Source organism: Erithacus rubecula (genome assembly GCF_903797595.1).
Source record: "Erithacus rubecula genome assembly, chromosome: 3".
In the NCBI taxonomy this organism is placed as follows: domain Eukaryota; kingdom Metazoa; phylum Chordata; class Aves; order Passeriformes; family Muscicapidae; genus Erithacus; species Erithacus rubecula.
Window position 1 is genome coordinate 117,915,488 of NC_136689.1, and position 15,431 is coordinate 117,930,918.

The following is a 15,431-nucleotide window of genomic DNA, read 5'->3' on the forward strand; positions in this document are numbered from 1 at the left end:
ATAATATCTGGAATTCTAAGATGGTGGCTTCTAGATACCCACAGCATCTTATTCAGTGTCAGTGAGACCCTCCGGTTTATTTAGTGGCCAAAGATTTTCTCCACATAGTAAAGATCACCAGTCATTTCTCCTCCAATATTCTCAACCATTTTCAACATGGGGTAGAGATGAGGCCCTGCAGACATCACCATGGGTTACATGTGAGGCTGATACTTGCAGACTGTGCCATAGCTCTGCATGGTTTGAGATGTACTAGATCATGCTGGACGTCTCTCCAAAGAGGCCACATCTTGTCCTGGCTTTTGCAGAACCGTTCTCTGGGTTGAGCAATGGCTCTCTTCACATTTCATATAAAAGATAAGAAAAATAATGAAATTTGTGATTAGGTTGTATTCCAAACTTATCCTGACAAAACTCCTCTCTTGAAATACAATTTAGTTTTGGGCAAAATGCTCCAGTCCTGTCTCTGCAGCAACACTGTGCACAAGAGCAACACTTAATTCACTTAATTTTACAGGACAAATAGCTGGAGACAATAACCTCCAACAAAGTTCTCAGCTGTATTCCAAATCAATCAGTGGCAAAGGGATTTAGAACAAAGTGTTTCTGCGCTTAAGGCCTGAATTTATTGGAGCTGTCTGGGTATATCTGTCTAGGCAGAAAAAACAATATGCTCATAAGTCCCCTATTCCCCCATAACAAAAAAAGCATATGGCTGTGAGCTTGAGAGTGAGCATAAATGTGAGACTACATCAATAAGAATATATATGGTGCCATAAACCTGCCCCAATTAGTACTTTATTTCAAATACATTAAATGTATATATAGCTTTCCAGTGTGACTTCATTTTACCAGAAGTGCCCTCATCACTGGATTACAAAAGTGTTACTACACATTCTTCTGGCTCAAAGTATACTTGATTATTTTGTGAAATAGAAGTGACAGAGAGAATGTTGTTCTGAGTCTCTGTAATGTACAGGTTGGGGAAATTAATCATGGGCAATCAGGCTCAAATTCCTTTAGAGAGCAGTGGAAATGGAAACCTACTCCTTCAGGTGCTGGCTGATTGTCCCTTGTGATATTGTGTAAAGTAAAAGGCAGTGTGTATTTGTCTTTTGTTTTATTTTATGAACAGCCATATTGAAATAATGATTCTATGTGATAAAATCTGATGTCAGAGACTACTTCAAAAGAGTCCAATTGTTCTTTATTTTAAGAGCTTTTTGTTTGGTAAACAAAATATTTTTTGATCTTGATGCACTTAAGAGAAAGGTGGAGTAAATTAACCAGTTTTATAAAAAACTACAGTTTGAAAATCAGAACAATTTCCTGTATCTTTCTTTTAAAATGTATCTTCAGAGTTATTTAAATCATGACATTTTTCTTTTTAATGATATCCTGCCTTCCATGCACCCCAGCTCCCCAGTGGCCTGCAGCTCTGACATTTCTCCGTTGGTTAAAATCTTTATTGGATTTCATACCAGTTGAAGAATGTTAATTGATGATAACTTTTGTTCACTGTTGATCTTAGACAAAATCAAACTAAAAAAATAAACTGTTCTTAGTCTCAATTAGAAGCAGAGTAGAACAATTTTTTCCCCTTAGTAGAAATAATTGCTTCCAATCCCTGTAAATACACAAGAATGCCTTTTTCAAAGTAATATAATGATATAAAATAATAGTCCTGTCCTCATGTAACCACTGTCTTAAAATTTTAAACTGAAGCTTTAGTAACCCATTTACTTCATTTGTTGTTTTTGGGACAGTTTGGGCAAAAGCTTAAAGCAAGACTTTGAGCAGAGTTCATCCATTTTAGTGGCCAACCTTCAAATGGATTACCTTCTGTAGTTCTATGTATATTTAATTGTGAAAAAAAAAAAAAGAAAAAAAGAAAAATAAAAGAAAAGAACAGATTAAACAAGAGTCACCAAAAGGAAGATCAATTCAGAGCACTCAGCAACATGGAAGGCATATTAGATCTCAGCAAAGGAGCATTCAAGAACCTGCTCCCCATTAGGAAGAGATTAAATCTGAAAATTGGTCTCACTGTACAGACATATCTCTTGAAATGTCTCCTGGCCATTTTCATGTGAGTCTGAAACAATTGGCCACATTGTTAGTGCAGACAGGCAGATGGGGGCCCTGATTTGGGAGTCACTGGAGCTTATGTGTCTGACAGCAGTAATGTACAGCTCCAGGGGTTAAACTTCAGGTGGACAGCAGATCTTTCTGGCAGAAAAAACATTTCCATGATTATTTGTGGCCTTTTTAGTCACTGTCAGAACCAGGTAATATTAAACACTGTTTCTGTGGGTCTAACCTCTGAGTAAAAAATAAGGTGTTCCCAAATTGTTCTAATGGATCAGACTTTTTAATGGCTGTTTTAGTCAATATGGTGCTGTGATTTTATAATATCAAGCAGAAAATCACAAGGTGGATTAACCAAACATAGTTACAAGCAACAGAAAAATGACATGGATTTGGATCCTTCCTTCTGTTTCCAATTAAAAGCCCAGCTCTTATAATTCAGCAGATTTATAAATATTCCTTATATGAATTAGAGTCTTTCCTTGTCTTTTTTAATTGGTGGTGTCACTCTTTCTTTGCCCAAATATTCATATTTGCATCTTCCACATTATTTTTTCTATTAGGAAAGCAAATTGATGATAAAGTAAAATATCTCTTATTCATATCATTGTTTATTTACAATGACTGCTGGAACTTGCTCTCATCAAATACAGGAAGTTCAGGCTAAAATCTTCCTTTCCAGGATTTTCTTAGTGCCATATTCTCTTTGTTTGTGCAGCATGTACCTGGTGACCTCTTGCTCATTTCTTTGAACTCGTTTTTGGTTGCAATTTTTGTTGTTGCTGTTATAGTTATTTAAAAAACAGTTGCTCAGTCCATCTATTTGCATATGCCCTGTCTGCATGTGCCTTTGGTAAGGGAGGATATTTAGGTTTAGTTTCAGGAGGTACAATGGTGCTTAACTGGTTATTATAATAATTTAAAACTATGTCATGCAGTTATATATCCCATGGTGGAGGTTTAAACCAATCCAAAAATGCAAACAAAAAAAAAAGAGAAAGGGCGTCCCTCATGCTGATTAAGAAAAGAGATCCAGCAATGTTTAATTATATTAATACACAAAAATTAGTGAATGTGTCAAAATACTGTTTGTCAAAATCATAACACTTTTATATGGCCACAAATCATACAGACATAAATCAAACTCAGAGGGCAGTCATGGAGTGCAAAGGGTTTATTCATTTGCTGAAAAATTAATTGATAACAAAAAAAAAATGCAAATGAGGCCAATCTCTTTTTGCATTAGTATTTATCTTAATGAATCTAAAACTTGCATCATAAAATGTCTTCAATTTGACAAAGACCAAATATGATCAAATGCTTTCTAAAAGTACCATAAATAATCAAAATTAAAGACAGTAAGTCATATTTGATCTACATTCTATTTGAAGCCCAGCAAGTATCCAGTGCTGATGCAAAGGGGAACCTACTGTAATTTTCAGTTGATGTGAACCCCATAAATATCCTCACTCTTTTAAAAATTTTCTTGTGTGCAACCTTTACTAGGTCTATACGCAGTTTTATAGTAATAAAGCTATTCTGATGCTTTATAATGAAATAACACTTGTGCCAGTACACAGAATAAATGACACATACTCTTTACTAGGTGATAATGCTAACCTATGCCTTGATGGTACAGAATCTGTATCTTGGCCTCCAGAGGCCTGAAGAGGGCGGAAACAAGATATAGCAATACAAAAGTGAAGTGAGTATATAAAAACTCCAGATCTGACATATAGACTCCAGCAAGTACTTCTAATTTTTTGTTTCTTTCCTATTTCTTTAAACTCTTCTGCATTGCCAGTTTATAAGTATGGCTCATTCTACTGTACCCAAAATGCAAGTGATAAGTTATCCTGGTACATAAACACTGAAGAAACTTGCATGTAGTCTGTGTATCCAGCTGCACAGTGGGATTTTACCTCACACAGTTTTGTTCTAAAAAAAGTTTAGTACCCAATACTTGAGCACAGAAATCCAATTCCAGGATTGCAAGGAAAAAAGTAAAAAAGATTAACCAATATGGAGCATAGAATTTTTGTGTATCACAGTGTGTAAGTAAAAGTGTACCTACAGCAACCTGCACTTAGTTCCAAAGTCTTCAGGGAAATTTTAACTAAGACAGAAAGAGAGAGCACAAGAAGCAGCAGTGTGTTACTTGCATGGCATTGTTTCTCTTGGGCCCATGAAATTTGGAAACATTTATAGAGCTAGTCTGAAGCCAGCTGGATTCTGATCAATTTTAACCTCAGCCTCTCAGTTTCTGAAAATACAGAAAACTTTTGGAAGCTGATATAGCAGTTCTGTGAAGACTGGAAGTTGGTCAATCCCATCGTTAGCTCAATGTAACAAATTATACTAAGTAAATGAAATGTCAGCCTCATCAGCTGGCAAAAAAATTCAGTCCAGAGGACTTCGATACAACAAAAAGTATGTATCTGATGCCTATTCTTGCTTGGCATAGAAATGAGTGGTTACAAACTTTAGAATTCTACTTCGTAAAGAGAAGTGGCTGGCTTGAATCCACAATAAAATTCCTGTCCTGATACCTCCAGCCATATTCACGAGTTCACTTTTGCGGAGCTCACAGCTTTTTCTCTCTCCTGTGTCTCAGCAGGAGCAGGCCGGCTTAGCATCCTCCTGCCTGCTGCCAAGGATGGAGGCGGCTGGGGACGGGGCCCCCCGACTTTTCTGGGCGATAGCTTTTGCAGGACCGCGGCCAGCTTCGGGCTGAGGCCGTGGTACCAAGAGCGCTCGCTGCCCGCCGGACCGCAGGTATCGCCCCGGGAGCTGCTGCGGGCTCCGCCGGGAGCCGGGGCCGGGGCAGGGTGCCGGGTCGGTGCCAGGGCAGGGTGCGGGGCCGGGGCCGGGGCAGGGTGCCGGGCCGGGGCCGGGGCAGGGTGCCGGGTCGGTGCCAGGGCAGGGTGCGGGGCCGGGGCCGGGGCAGGGTGCCGGGTCGGTGCCAGGGCAGGGTGCGGGGCCGGGGCAGGGTGCCGGGTCGGTGCCAGGGCAGGGTGCGGGGCCGGGGCCGGGGCAGGGTGCCGGGTCGGTGCCAGGGCAGGGTGCGGGGCCGGGGCCGGGGCAGGGTGCTGGGCTGTGCCGGGCGCGGTGCCCGGAGCGCGGCCGTCCCGCCCCTGGGGTGCCGGGGAGGGAGGGGTGTCCGCCGCACGTCACCGCCGCCCGCGATAAATGCCCGGCGGGGCGGGAGCCGCGGGGAGAAGCGTGGAGCAAGCCGGGGCGGCGGTGGCGACCCGGAGGCGGGCGGGGGAGGCGGCGGTGGCTGAGCTCGGCGGCGGCCCCGCTGCTGGACACGTCCGCGGGAGCGCCGCTCCGCCGCGGCCAGCGGGGCGAGGCCGAGCCCGCGCCCCCGGCCCCGCGCGGGCGTGGCGAGGAGGCGGGCGGCGGAGCGGAGCGGAGCGGAGCTGGCTGCGGGAGAGCGGGCAGCCGCCGCCGGAGGGGTAAGGGCACTGCTGGGGGCGGCATCCTCCCCGCAGCATCCTCCCCACGGCGGCGGGCGGACGGGCGGGGCGGTGCACGGACGGGCGGGGCGGCGGGCCCGCAGAGAGCGGGGCCGGGACCGGGGGCGGCGGCGCGCCGGCAGCGCTCGGCTCTCTCTGCCCGTGCCCCTCTTTGTGTTTCCCTGCCGGGAGCGCTCGGCTCTCTCTGCCCGTGCCCCTCTTTGTGTTTCCCTGCCGGCAGCGCTCGGCTCTCTCTGCCCGTGCCCCTCTTTGTGTTTCCCTGCCGGGAGCGCTCGGCTCTCTCTGCCCGTGCCCCTCTTTGTGTTTCCCTGCCGGGAGCGCTCGGCTCTCTCTGCCGATGCCCCTCTTTGTGTTTCCCCGCCGGGAGCTCTCGGCTCTCTTTGCCGATGCCCCTCTTTGTGTTTCCCTGCCGGGAGCGCTCGGCTCTCTCTGCCGATGCCCCTCTTTGTGTTTCCCCGCCGGGAGCTCTCGGCTCTCTTTGCCGATGCCCCTCTTTGTGTTTCCCTCCCTGCCGCTGGGGCCGGTGTGGCGGGATTCGCCCAGGATGAAGGAGTGACCTCAGCTTTCCTACCTAAAGCACTCGCCCGTGTAGTAGGCGTTGTTAGAATATCTCACTCTTGGAAATTGTACTGCTTCATCTGAGAGTTTTCAGTGCTTTCCTTTGCTCGGTGACTAGAAAAACGCCTTCTTCCCCCGTTTTCGTGAGTTGAATGCCATTAGTTTCATTGGGGTTTTGGAAGTCGTAAAACTAAAGCTTTAGTCAAAGTCATATTTTGAAATGCACTAAGAGGGCATACTTTGTATCGAGTTGATTGTGGATCTCAGTTTACATTTTGGCAATGACTACAAGCCTTTAACCTTCTTTTGTTAAGTTCCAATACTGGAAGACCTTATCTATAGTTTAATCTTCATTGATGTCTGGCTCCTTTGAAGTAGATATGAGAAGCATGCTTTTTGCATGCAGGCACTGAAATGTGCGTGTGAACGTAACATATAAAACCACTTGAAAAAACCAAAGTTCGTAAGGCTGACGATAAGCTATCTTCCCAAATCGACAATGTGCACTTTTAGAACAAAACATGCAGCATCGTGCTTTCTCCCCCTACAGTTACAAAATCGGTAGAACTAGAAATTTTGTTGCTTAATAAGTTTATACAGGCTAGTTCTTCAGTCTACAAATTACATTACTCTCTCTTATGCATTTACAGCCAGCAAATCTGGAAGAAAGACTTTGTCTTGAAGCTAACTCCTGAGCATTTTGAGATCATTCATCATGAAGTATGTAGTACAGGAATGGCTCAGAGTAACTACCTTGCTATTCATAGCTCAAGCAGTTTCTGCAATGGTTCTTCCCAATGCCACGCTCTTAGAGGAACTTTTGGAAAAGTACATGGATGAAGATGGTGAGTGGTGGATCGCCAAGCAGAGAGGGAAAAGGGCTATCACAGACAGTGATATGCAAAGTATCTTGGATCTTCATAATAAATTACGGGGTCAGGTGTATCCACCAGCTTCCAATATGGAATATATGGTAAGGAAAAACGGATAGTGACATGCAGAAAAAAATGTTCTTAGAATAGTTGCTATCACTTTATAAAGCAGCATACCTTCAGTCTTAGCTTGCTTGTTTTCTCATTTAAAGAACTTGTCACTTATTTGTCTTTTTTTTTGTGCAGGTATGAACTATGAGTGTGAGATTAAAGTGCCTGTTTATGAATCAAGTGTCATGCTCTACTTACATTAATGTGTTTAATCTCTCATAGCCCTCCTAAATTTAAGTGGCAGTTCCTCAGTGTTATGGGCAAATTTCCAAAATTGCAGTACTCAATAAAGTTGATTTTACAATTGTCGCCTAAAAAGTTACCATCTGAGAAGAGTACTGAACTGTGAAGTTTCAAGAGAGCGTGCATGTATTCTTTCCCATACTTCTAGGTTGGATGGAATTTCTGAGCAAAATGAGGATCTTACAACAAGAAAGTCTTCTATTTAAGTTGGCATGTGTTACTGGAGGACTGTATATTTCTGTGTTGAAATTAATAATGTAATGCATAATTTCTGTTTATTTTTTTTCCTTAAGAAGCATCTGTATTTGGACTATTATTAGTGGCATTGAGTCCCATGTTTCTGAACTTTGTTTTTGTGCCATAGTTCAAGGCTAATTCTATCTCTTCTTGCAAAGTAGATGAAATCAGGTCTTTAGAGCTCTTAAGAAGTCTAGAGGTTTGACAAAAATGGGCAACTTTTCCTTTTTTCTACACTTTTTTCCTCTGTCCACATGGTATAATGTTGACTTACCTTTTCCTGCACCAGAGAAATAGCATTAGTATAGGTTGAGTTGTTTATAGCAAGTATTCTACAGGTTTTTTGACACTTTCCATGACAGAGGTTTATATTAACACTTTTCCAGATCAAAATATCTTTCCTAGACTGGACTAGTATCTTTCAGGTTGGAGATCTGATTGAATGGAGCATGTCTAAGTCCTGGAAAAACGATGCTTGCTTAAATCATCAGTAGAATCATAGGGTTGTTTGGGTTGGAGGGGACCTTTAAAGGTTCTCTAGTCCATCCCCAATTAAAGGCAGATTAACTTAAGTTTGCCTGTATGAGTATATCAGACTAAGAGCTATTGGAGAATTATGGAATCACAGGACATGGAGCCACATGTCATCTCCAAACAAAGGGATGATAATACCTGAAGCCACTTTAACCCGTTCAGTTACAGTTGTTTGCACACATTTGTAAACTGTTTTCTGTTGTGATTTTCTTCACACCTTGTTGTAATAGAGGTTAACATTTTTTTCCCAATCTCTCAGGTTGATTTTTTTCTGGAAAGCTCAAGAACAGCTATTAATTCTTTCTGTAGAAGAAGGTTTGGGAAGACTGTTGCTTTTCCATGTTAAAATACTGCCAGCCTTTTTCTTGAGATTCTGTGAAAGCGTAGCTGATTTGTAGTTGTGTGCCTTTTTCCATTCCTAATGCCATACTACATTTGCCTGTCTTATGTATCTTGGAAAGGAGAATTTGGATATACTCACAGAAGTAAGGTTTTTGACAGCTTTATTCAAAGATTCCTCCAGCACTGCACACACTTGGGCTTAGACTCTGTGTTAGGTCTACATCTGGAACAAGCTTTTTTTGGTTTTGTTGTTTTTTCTGTGCTCTCCAATGATGCCTGAGCCAGAGAGTACAAGCAGCATGGAAAAGCAATTACCCAATTTTAACATCAAGGATGTTACTCAGAACAGAGCAGCAGCTTTCAAGAGGGTGGGATTCAATTTCTGGTATAATATCCAAGGGAATGAGGGATTAGGATAGGCAAAGGTTTGAGACCTGTAAAGGCAAAGGGTCTGTGTAAAGTGTGTGTTCAGAGGGATAGATACCTGTGGAGGGACAGGGACTCATGAGGAGGGTGTGGAGAGAGCCTGAGTGGTCAAGAAGGTGTTGAGAAATCATTGTGATGGAAAGAAAGAGCATTTGATGAATAGATGTGGTTAAGCTAAGACCTGGATCAGAAGTTTATGGAAGGAGGTTAAGAGCGCAGAAATTTACTGAGAGGCAATTTGAAAAGTCTAAAACTGTTAGTGAGTGGGGAGGAAGATTGTGTCTGGAGGAAGCAGGTGAGAGTCAGTATTGGGAATGCAGACAGGAGGGTAGAAGGCAGAGGGAGTCACAAGCTGCTTGAACAGAATGAGGAAAAGATTTCTGACTGTTTGCACATAAATTTTTATGGAACTCTTAGAAATTTTTATTCAATGTCATACCAAAGATAATTATTAGTGCTCCAGAAGAGGAAAATCATCCATCTAAATGCTTGCCTGATATTTAGTGAAATAGGTGAGTGCAGCTGAAATACTTCTGTCTACTTTTGGTGTGGTTTATTAATATAGACATGCTGCAAACAGGTCTCCTGCTATTGACACAGTCATGTCCCTGTAAACTGCCCTTTGTATTAGTAAACCCTCTCCTTGTGAGTAGAGCTAGTTCTGCTTGGGAGAGTGAAATTTTATGTTTCACTGAAGCTGAATGGAGATGAGCAAGGCCCAGGTGCCTCCCTGATAAACCTGTGTCTCTGTCAATGTGTGGTATAGTAGAGAAATTTAAGATATCCAAGAGTGCTTGGGGCTGGTTCAAGTATGTGGGGGCTGCAAGCTCTTACTGCACTGTTAGGTTACCTCAGATGTTCCAGACTCATTGGCAGCTCTGCCTGAAGTGCCTCTATCCTGCTCCTGCCAATGGAATGCACAAAGTTGATGATGAGATTGATCCATGTACTTAAAGAATCAGATTTTATTTAAAAAAATGTAATTTTAGCTTGTTTTTTTTCATTCAGAGTCATGACACTGTCTCCCTTCATGGCAGAATGAGATGAGTAGCAGTGCTTATAAAAGAATATTGGAATGAATAGTTAAGGAATGGGTGGGATGGAGAGCCACACTAGGTAGGAACTATTGATTTTATTACTGACAAAGTCCAGTCTTACATTTGAGATAAGGCTTGTAGCATATGATTTTGGTTCTATTAAACACAAAAAAACCCCCCAAAAAACCCACGGAAAACTAAATAGTTGCATTACTGAGCTGTACACTCTTCCCATATGCTTTGAAAAAGCAAACATTATTGGGCTGTCATAGTTCAGAGACCTAAAGTTGCAGTGCAGCAAGATTCCCAGTAGCTAGGCCTAATGAACAGAGCATTCTCATGGTTGTCTGGCTGAACTTACTGGATGGAAAGTTCATCTTCCCAAGTACTGTGGCTCTGGTGGTGAGCAGTAAAGGATTCCTAAGATAAAAGGATAAGAATAAAGAATGTGGAAAGAGAAACTTCTGCAATGTAGCATCCCAGCTTCCAGCAAACAGCAGCTCAGGGATTTCTTCAATCTGCTGTTGTATTTTTTTGCATCAGATGGAATACTCTCAAACGGAATTTTCTTTATGAAAGTGTCTGAGTCCACTTGTATTTTTTGAATCCATGACATTAATTTGCCGAGCTCTATAAATTTAATTGTGCAGTGAGTGAAAAAGTACGTTTGTTTTCCTTTAAACTTGATCTTCTATTTGATGCCTTATTTTTTTGTATTGTCAGAAACAATAATTTCCTCAGTGATCACAAGGGTTTCAGCTGAAGAATCCTCGTTCCTTTACTTGAAAGCTGTTCTGTCTGAAAAGCTGTTTCATTTTGCTATGATTCTCCTGTTTTCATTTTAAATCAAAGGGGACAAACTAACCTGTGGATAGTTATGGCATACTGCAAATTGTTATAGTTGTATTTTTTACTGTACTACCTAATAATTTAACATTCTTTTACTTTTTGACTTAGTGTCCTACAGCTGACATGTTTCACAGAACTATTCACATTGACTTCAAGACCTTTCTAATGTGCTAAGAGGTCATTTACTACACTACTGTGTGTATATATAGTTGGCTGTTACCTCCAGCAATGTCCTTATTACTTTTTATTCATTCACATTGAATGCTGTAAATCATTTTGTCTTCCAATCACTTAGCATTAATGAGTCTCCTGTCTTTATCTTTTATTTTTCCTATCCTGTTTTTATCAATCTTGAATACTGAATACTGCATTCTCTTTTCTTGGGCTGGTGTGGAGAAGGTATGCTGAAGAGACCATGGATACATCTTGCAGGGAATCTGAAAAATTTTGTATTCTTAAATCCCTTTTCTGTCATTTATCTCTTCTTTCTTATGATATCTTAATTTTGTTTGTTTGCTAATTTTTAAGTAACTTAGGAACTCTGTGGAAAACTTGACTGCACTCAACCCTTTTCCATATGTTGACACCTTCATGTATAATATATGTGGGAGTAATTATCTGTGTATTTCATGGTTTTTTTAACTTACCCTATAAAATCATTCCAGCGGAAGTTGGTTTTTAGTCTGTGGTTTCTCAGGATCTTCTAGGAGATTTAAAAAATATTATCAACCCAGTGTAGGTTTTTGTTAATGTGGTAACAAGAGAAATAGTTTACTGCACAGTAATTAGAAGCTTAATGAGCAAGTTCTTCCCGGTTCTTGAAGGATATTGTTGGGTCCTGGTAATTTGATACTGTCAGTATTTTCAATTTTGGCTATTGTTTCTTAAGGCTGATTTAGATCCTCCACCTCACCTTCTGTCTCTTTTTCTGGATAGAAGAATTCTGGTGTGAGAACATGCATAAGCTCCTCTGTAGGGAACAGTATTGCAAAAATTTATTAAACTCCTCTGCAGTGGCCTTATATGACCTTATGACTGCATGTTAGATCATTCTTTCCTAGACCTTCTCCTTCAAAGCTGAGAAAGTTTCTGGGTTGTTGACATTATGACTTAAATAGAAAAAGAAAAACCTTTTTTTTTTTTTTTTTTTTGAGGTTGTGATGAACAGTGTGTTATGAAAATGCATGGCAAATGCATACTGTATATTTTTTATCTGGATTCCTTCCTTTTAAAGAAAGGTGTAAGGAACATTTTCTTTTTGCTGCACACATGAATTTAACAGCACTGGAAAGTTCTCTATTGTTCTAGAGCTGCCTCTCTTGCCAAAGACCTATCCTTTAAGGATAAAACGGGAACCATCATGCTTAGCCCTCCTAATCTTTAGAGTATTTTTTTTTTTTTAAGCATTTTTCCCCAGTAATTTCATTGCACCTTAGTAAATCCAAATATATTAGTGAAAACTGATTTTCTTTATGATTATTGCAGTCAAGACTTTAGAAATATTCCTTTTAATTTGGATAGTGGAATTTGTTAATTCCTCTATATTCCAAACAGTTGTAGTTTCCAAAATATAATAATTCACCAAGAATAATATTCACAAAAGTAATTTTGCTTAATGAGTTCAGAATGCACTCTATTTTAAACTACTCTTTTACTATTCATTCCTTGATTTCATGCATATTTTCCCAAACAAAGTAAAATGATTCATGTGAGATCCTCATTCCATGCATGTGCCTTTGCTGTACAGAGTGTTCAGGTTTCAGCTTGACAGATAGCAGAACATTTCAACCTGGTATTTCTTGGCCCTGAGCCATGTGCTGCATTTTGTAATTATTGTAATTGGAGACACCAGTGTCTTGCAGGGCAAGAAAGTCTTTGCTTATTTTGTTATCTCTAGTCTTTAGGCCAGATCCTGCCAATAAATACCAGGGATGTCATTGCAAAGCCCATAACTTACTTCTATCAAGTTTTACATTGGAAAATTTGTGAGGAAAATACAAAGTTCTAAGGGTGCTTTTAAAACAGTTCAGATTAGAATATTTATTTGGTATAGCTGTGTGGTTCTACAGGAAAATTCTAGGTGTGTATCTGGCAGAAGTATTGGACCCGTATTTTGTTCACAGAGGGGAAATTTTTTTTTTTTTTCTTAGTTTGGTATAATTCTGGTGTAATAACTCTGAAGGTCTTAGTTTGAAAACCTTGGTAGTGATGTGTTGAAATATATAATATGCTGATACCATATAATTCCTTTCAAAACCATGACTAGTTTATAACTTCTATGAAGGGCCTTATATTTTGGGAGGCTTGAAGATTTGCCCCTCCATTTCAGTAGCTTCAGGAAGGTTTAAGAAGAGAAGAAATAAAAAAATATTGCTTATTTCCATTTTTTTAAATTTTCCTGTAGACAATCTTCTGAAACCATTCTGAATCTTCAAGAAACCATTGGACTTTGGATTATATGAGCCCACTAGTGGACAGAGCTCTTGCATGATAGTAAAAGGTTATTCATGGCATCACAGTGACTGAATAGAGATCAAAATAAATTGTATTGCTATTTTGTGATGTGTTTAGGTTCTGTGATCATTTTAAGTCAGGGAGCAGCAGCTCTTCTCTATTTGTATCTATAAGTTCTCATCTGAGTTTTTTTTATTTTTGTATTATTCCTCAGAATTGAAACAGCATTAGGAAACATAAAGGAAGACCTTGTAGTGGACATACACGTTTTGGTGAATTTTTTCTCTTCTGAAGTGACCTGTTAAATTTCCTAGACATTTCTGACAATCATTTTGATGTCTCTGTTTAGTGTATCTTACCCATCTTGCCAAAACTCTTCAGGGATGCTTGGTTAAAAACAATTCCTGTTCCTTTTGAGCAGAGGGCTTTGGTTTGTGGAATTCCTTAAGTGGCTGAAGAGCACTTTGGGTGCCAAGAACAGAGCAGCTCTATTCAGAGTGAACCTGCCCCCTTTCCCTCTGGTTTTCCACTTTTCTGCTTCACTTCAAAGATTGGTGGAAGTGCTTCAGCCTCTTTGCCTGTGCTCAAAGGCTACTGACTCTGCATCAAAGAGCACAGTGACGTTGACTTATCCTCTTATTCTCCCTGGCAGTTTTAGCAAAGGATTGTGCAATGTGAAGTGGCCAAGAAAAAAAAAGTGGTATGACTTCTATTGATGTAATGCCAATAACAACTGAGCAGCTCCAAGTAAAGAAACTGAAAGTGGAAAGTAGCAAAAAGGCTCACTGTCTCAAAGTTTAAGGGAGCCTTCCCAAAATAAAATAATTAGCAACACAGGACAGACTCTGTTCATCCTTTATTTTTGCTGTCAGAGAACTTCTTTGTCCACAGCAAAACAAAATCATTAAATATTAATCAGTAGTAGCAGAATCTAAGCTTAAGTACAAAATATGAACAGAACACAGAAAGGATCAATGAGATTTATAAAAGTAGCTCTCTGTTGCCTATAATTTTCATGATATTTGCCTTGGAATCTTCCTTAACTAATTTTTTTCTTCTTAATTGAGAAGAAAAATACCTATTTCTTAACATTATTTCATTGAAATGCGAGAAATGAAGTTATCCTGTTCTATGTAAATATAATGAGCCAGATTTGGCATGAGTGGCTGTCATAGAAAAAGTGTTACTCATTCAAAAGGCTATTCTCTGGTAATATAAAGATGGGCCAATTTCACTTTATTATGAAAGAAGATAACACTTCCTTAAAATGAGACTGTCAGATCCAGACTTTGGCTCCCTGATACATATCACAACAGAATTGTCCTGAATTCCCTGTTGGATCTTCAAGTGGTCAGGGATTCCTTTAATAAGTCCTTTAATTTTCCAATGTTTTATTTTTAGGTTTTATTTGAAAATATTTCTAACTGTAGTGCCAGGTCACATATGATCAATAGATGCTTTCTGGCAGTAAGTTCAATTCACTTATGTCAAAACACAGTGGTCATCTTTTAAAAGCATTTAGTTTGACACATATTTGAGATACCATGGCTAATTCCTGTTCAAAGTCCAGGAAATTCTGTAACATCTCTAAGACTGCTGTATGAAAGCAATCAGTTACAGTGAGTTTAACTTGGTAATCTCTACTAGGATTTGAGGTAAGGACCTGTGCTCTGGTCAATTTGTGATTAGCTATAAATATTCATGAATTCTATTTGTAATGAATGTGTGCAATTCATAATTTGATAATGGACAAACTAGAGAAATCAAGATCAGCTTTCATGATGTTGCTTCTCTTCCATTCCTGTTAGAATATAGAAGTGAATAGATGGTTTTAAGTCATGTTCTAATAGACAGACTTAATGCACTGCTTTTAAAAAGTAGCAAAGTAAATGCACTGTTTCAGAACACCTTTGAAAGCTGAATATTCCAGCAAGGTTTTTATAATATGCTTAGAGTACACAAAGAATTAAACATGATTAGTCATGTCTGCTGGTTCCTATTCCTGGTTTTACTTCTTCAACACAAAAAGCTCAAACACATGAAGCTGTAATAAGGAGATACTTCTAAATATTGGTGCAATTTTTTCAGTGTTTGGGAACAATATTTTTGGCTTTATACCACTTTCCTGTTTCCAGGCAAAAGCCACAGTTTTCCTACTTCTTACTCTTTTCCAAAAGAGTAGCTGAAACCTCAAGGTCTAT

The 15,431-nt window shown here is 40.1% G+C and overlaps 1 protein-coding gene across 3 annotated transcripts in view; it reads left to right on the top strand.

The window, feature by feature from the left end:
- The first annotated feature begins 5,283 nt into the window (after nt 1-5,283).
- CRISPLD1 (cysteine rich secretory protein LCCL domain containing 1) overlaps nt 5,284-15,431 on the top strand; it is a 36,600-nt gene continuing 26,452 nt past the window's right edge. Inside the window, exons 1-2 of one of the 3 annotated variants that reach the window (XM_079300480.1) lie at nt 5,284-5,546; nt 6,780-7,098. In XM_079300480.1, coding sequence (XP_079156606.1) covers nt 6,841-7,098 — 258 coding nt within the window. In that variant the 5' untranslated portion in view covers nt 5,284-5,546; nt 6,780-6,840. Of the gene's footprint in view, nt 5,547-6,752; nt 7,099-15,431 lie in introns of those variants that run through there. The other 2 variants (XM_079300481.1, XM_079300482.1) reach the window with 2 other exon arrangements.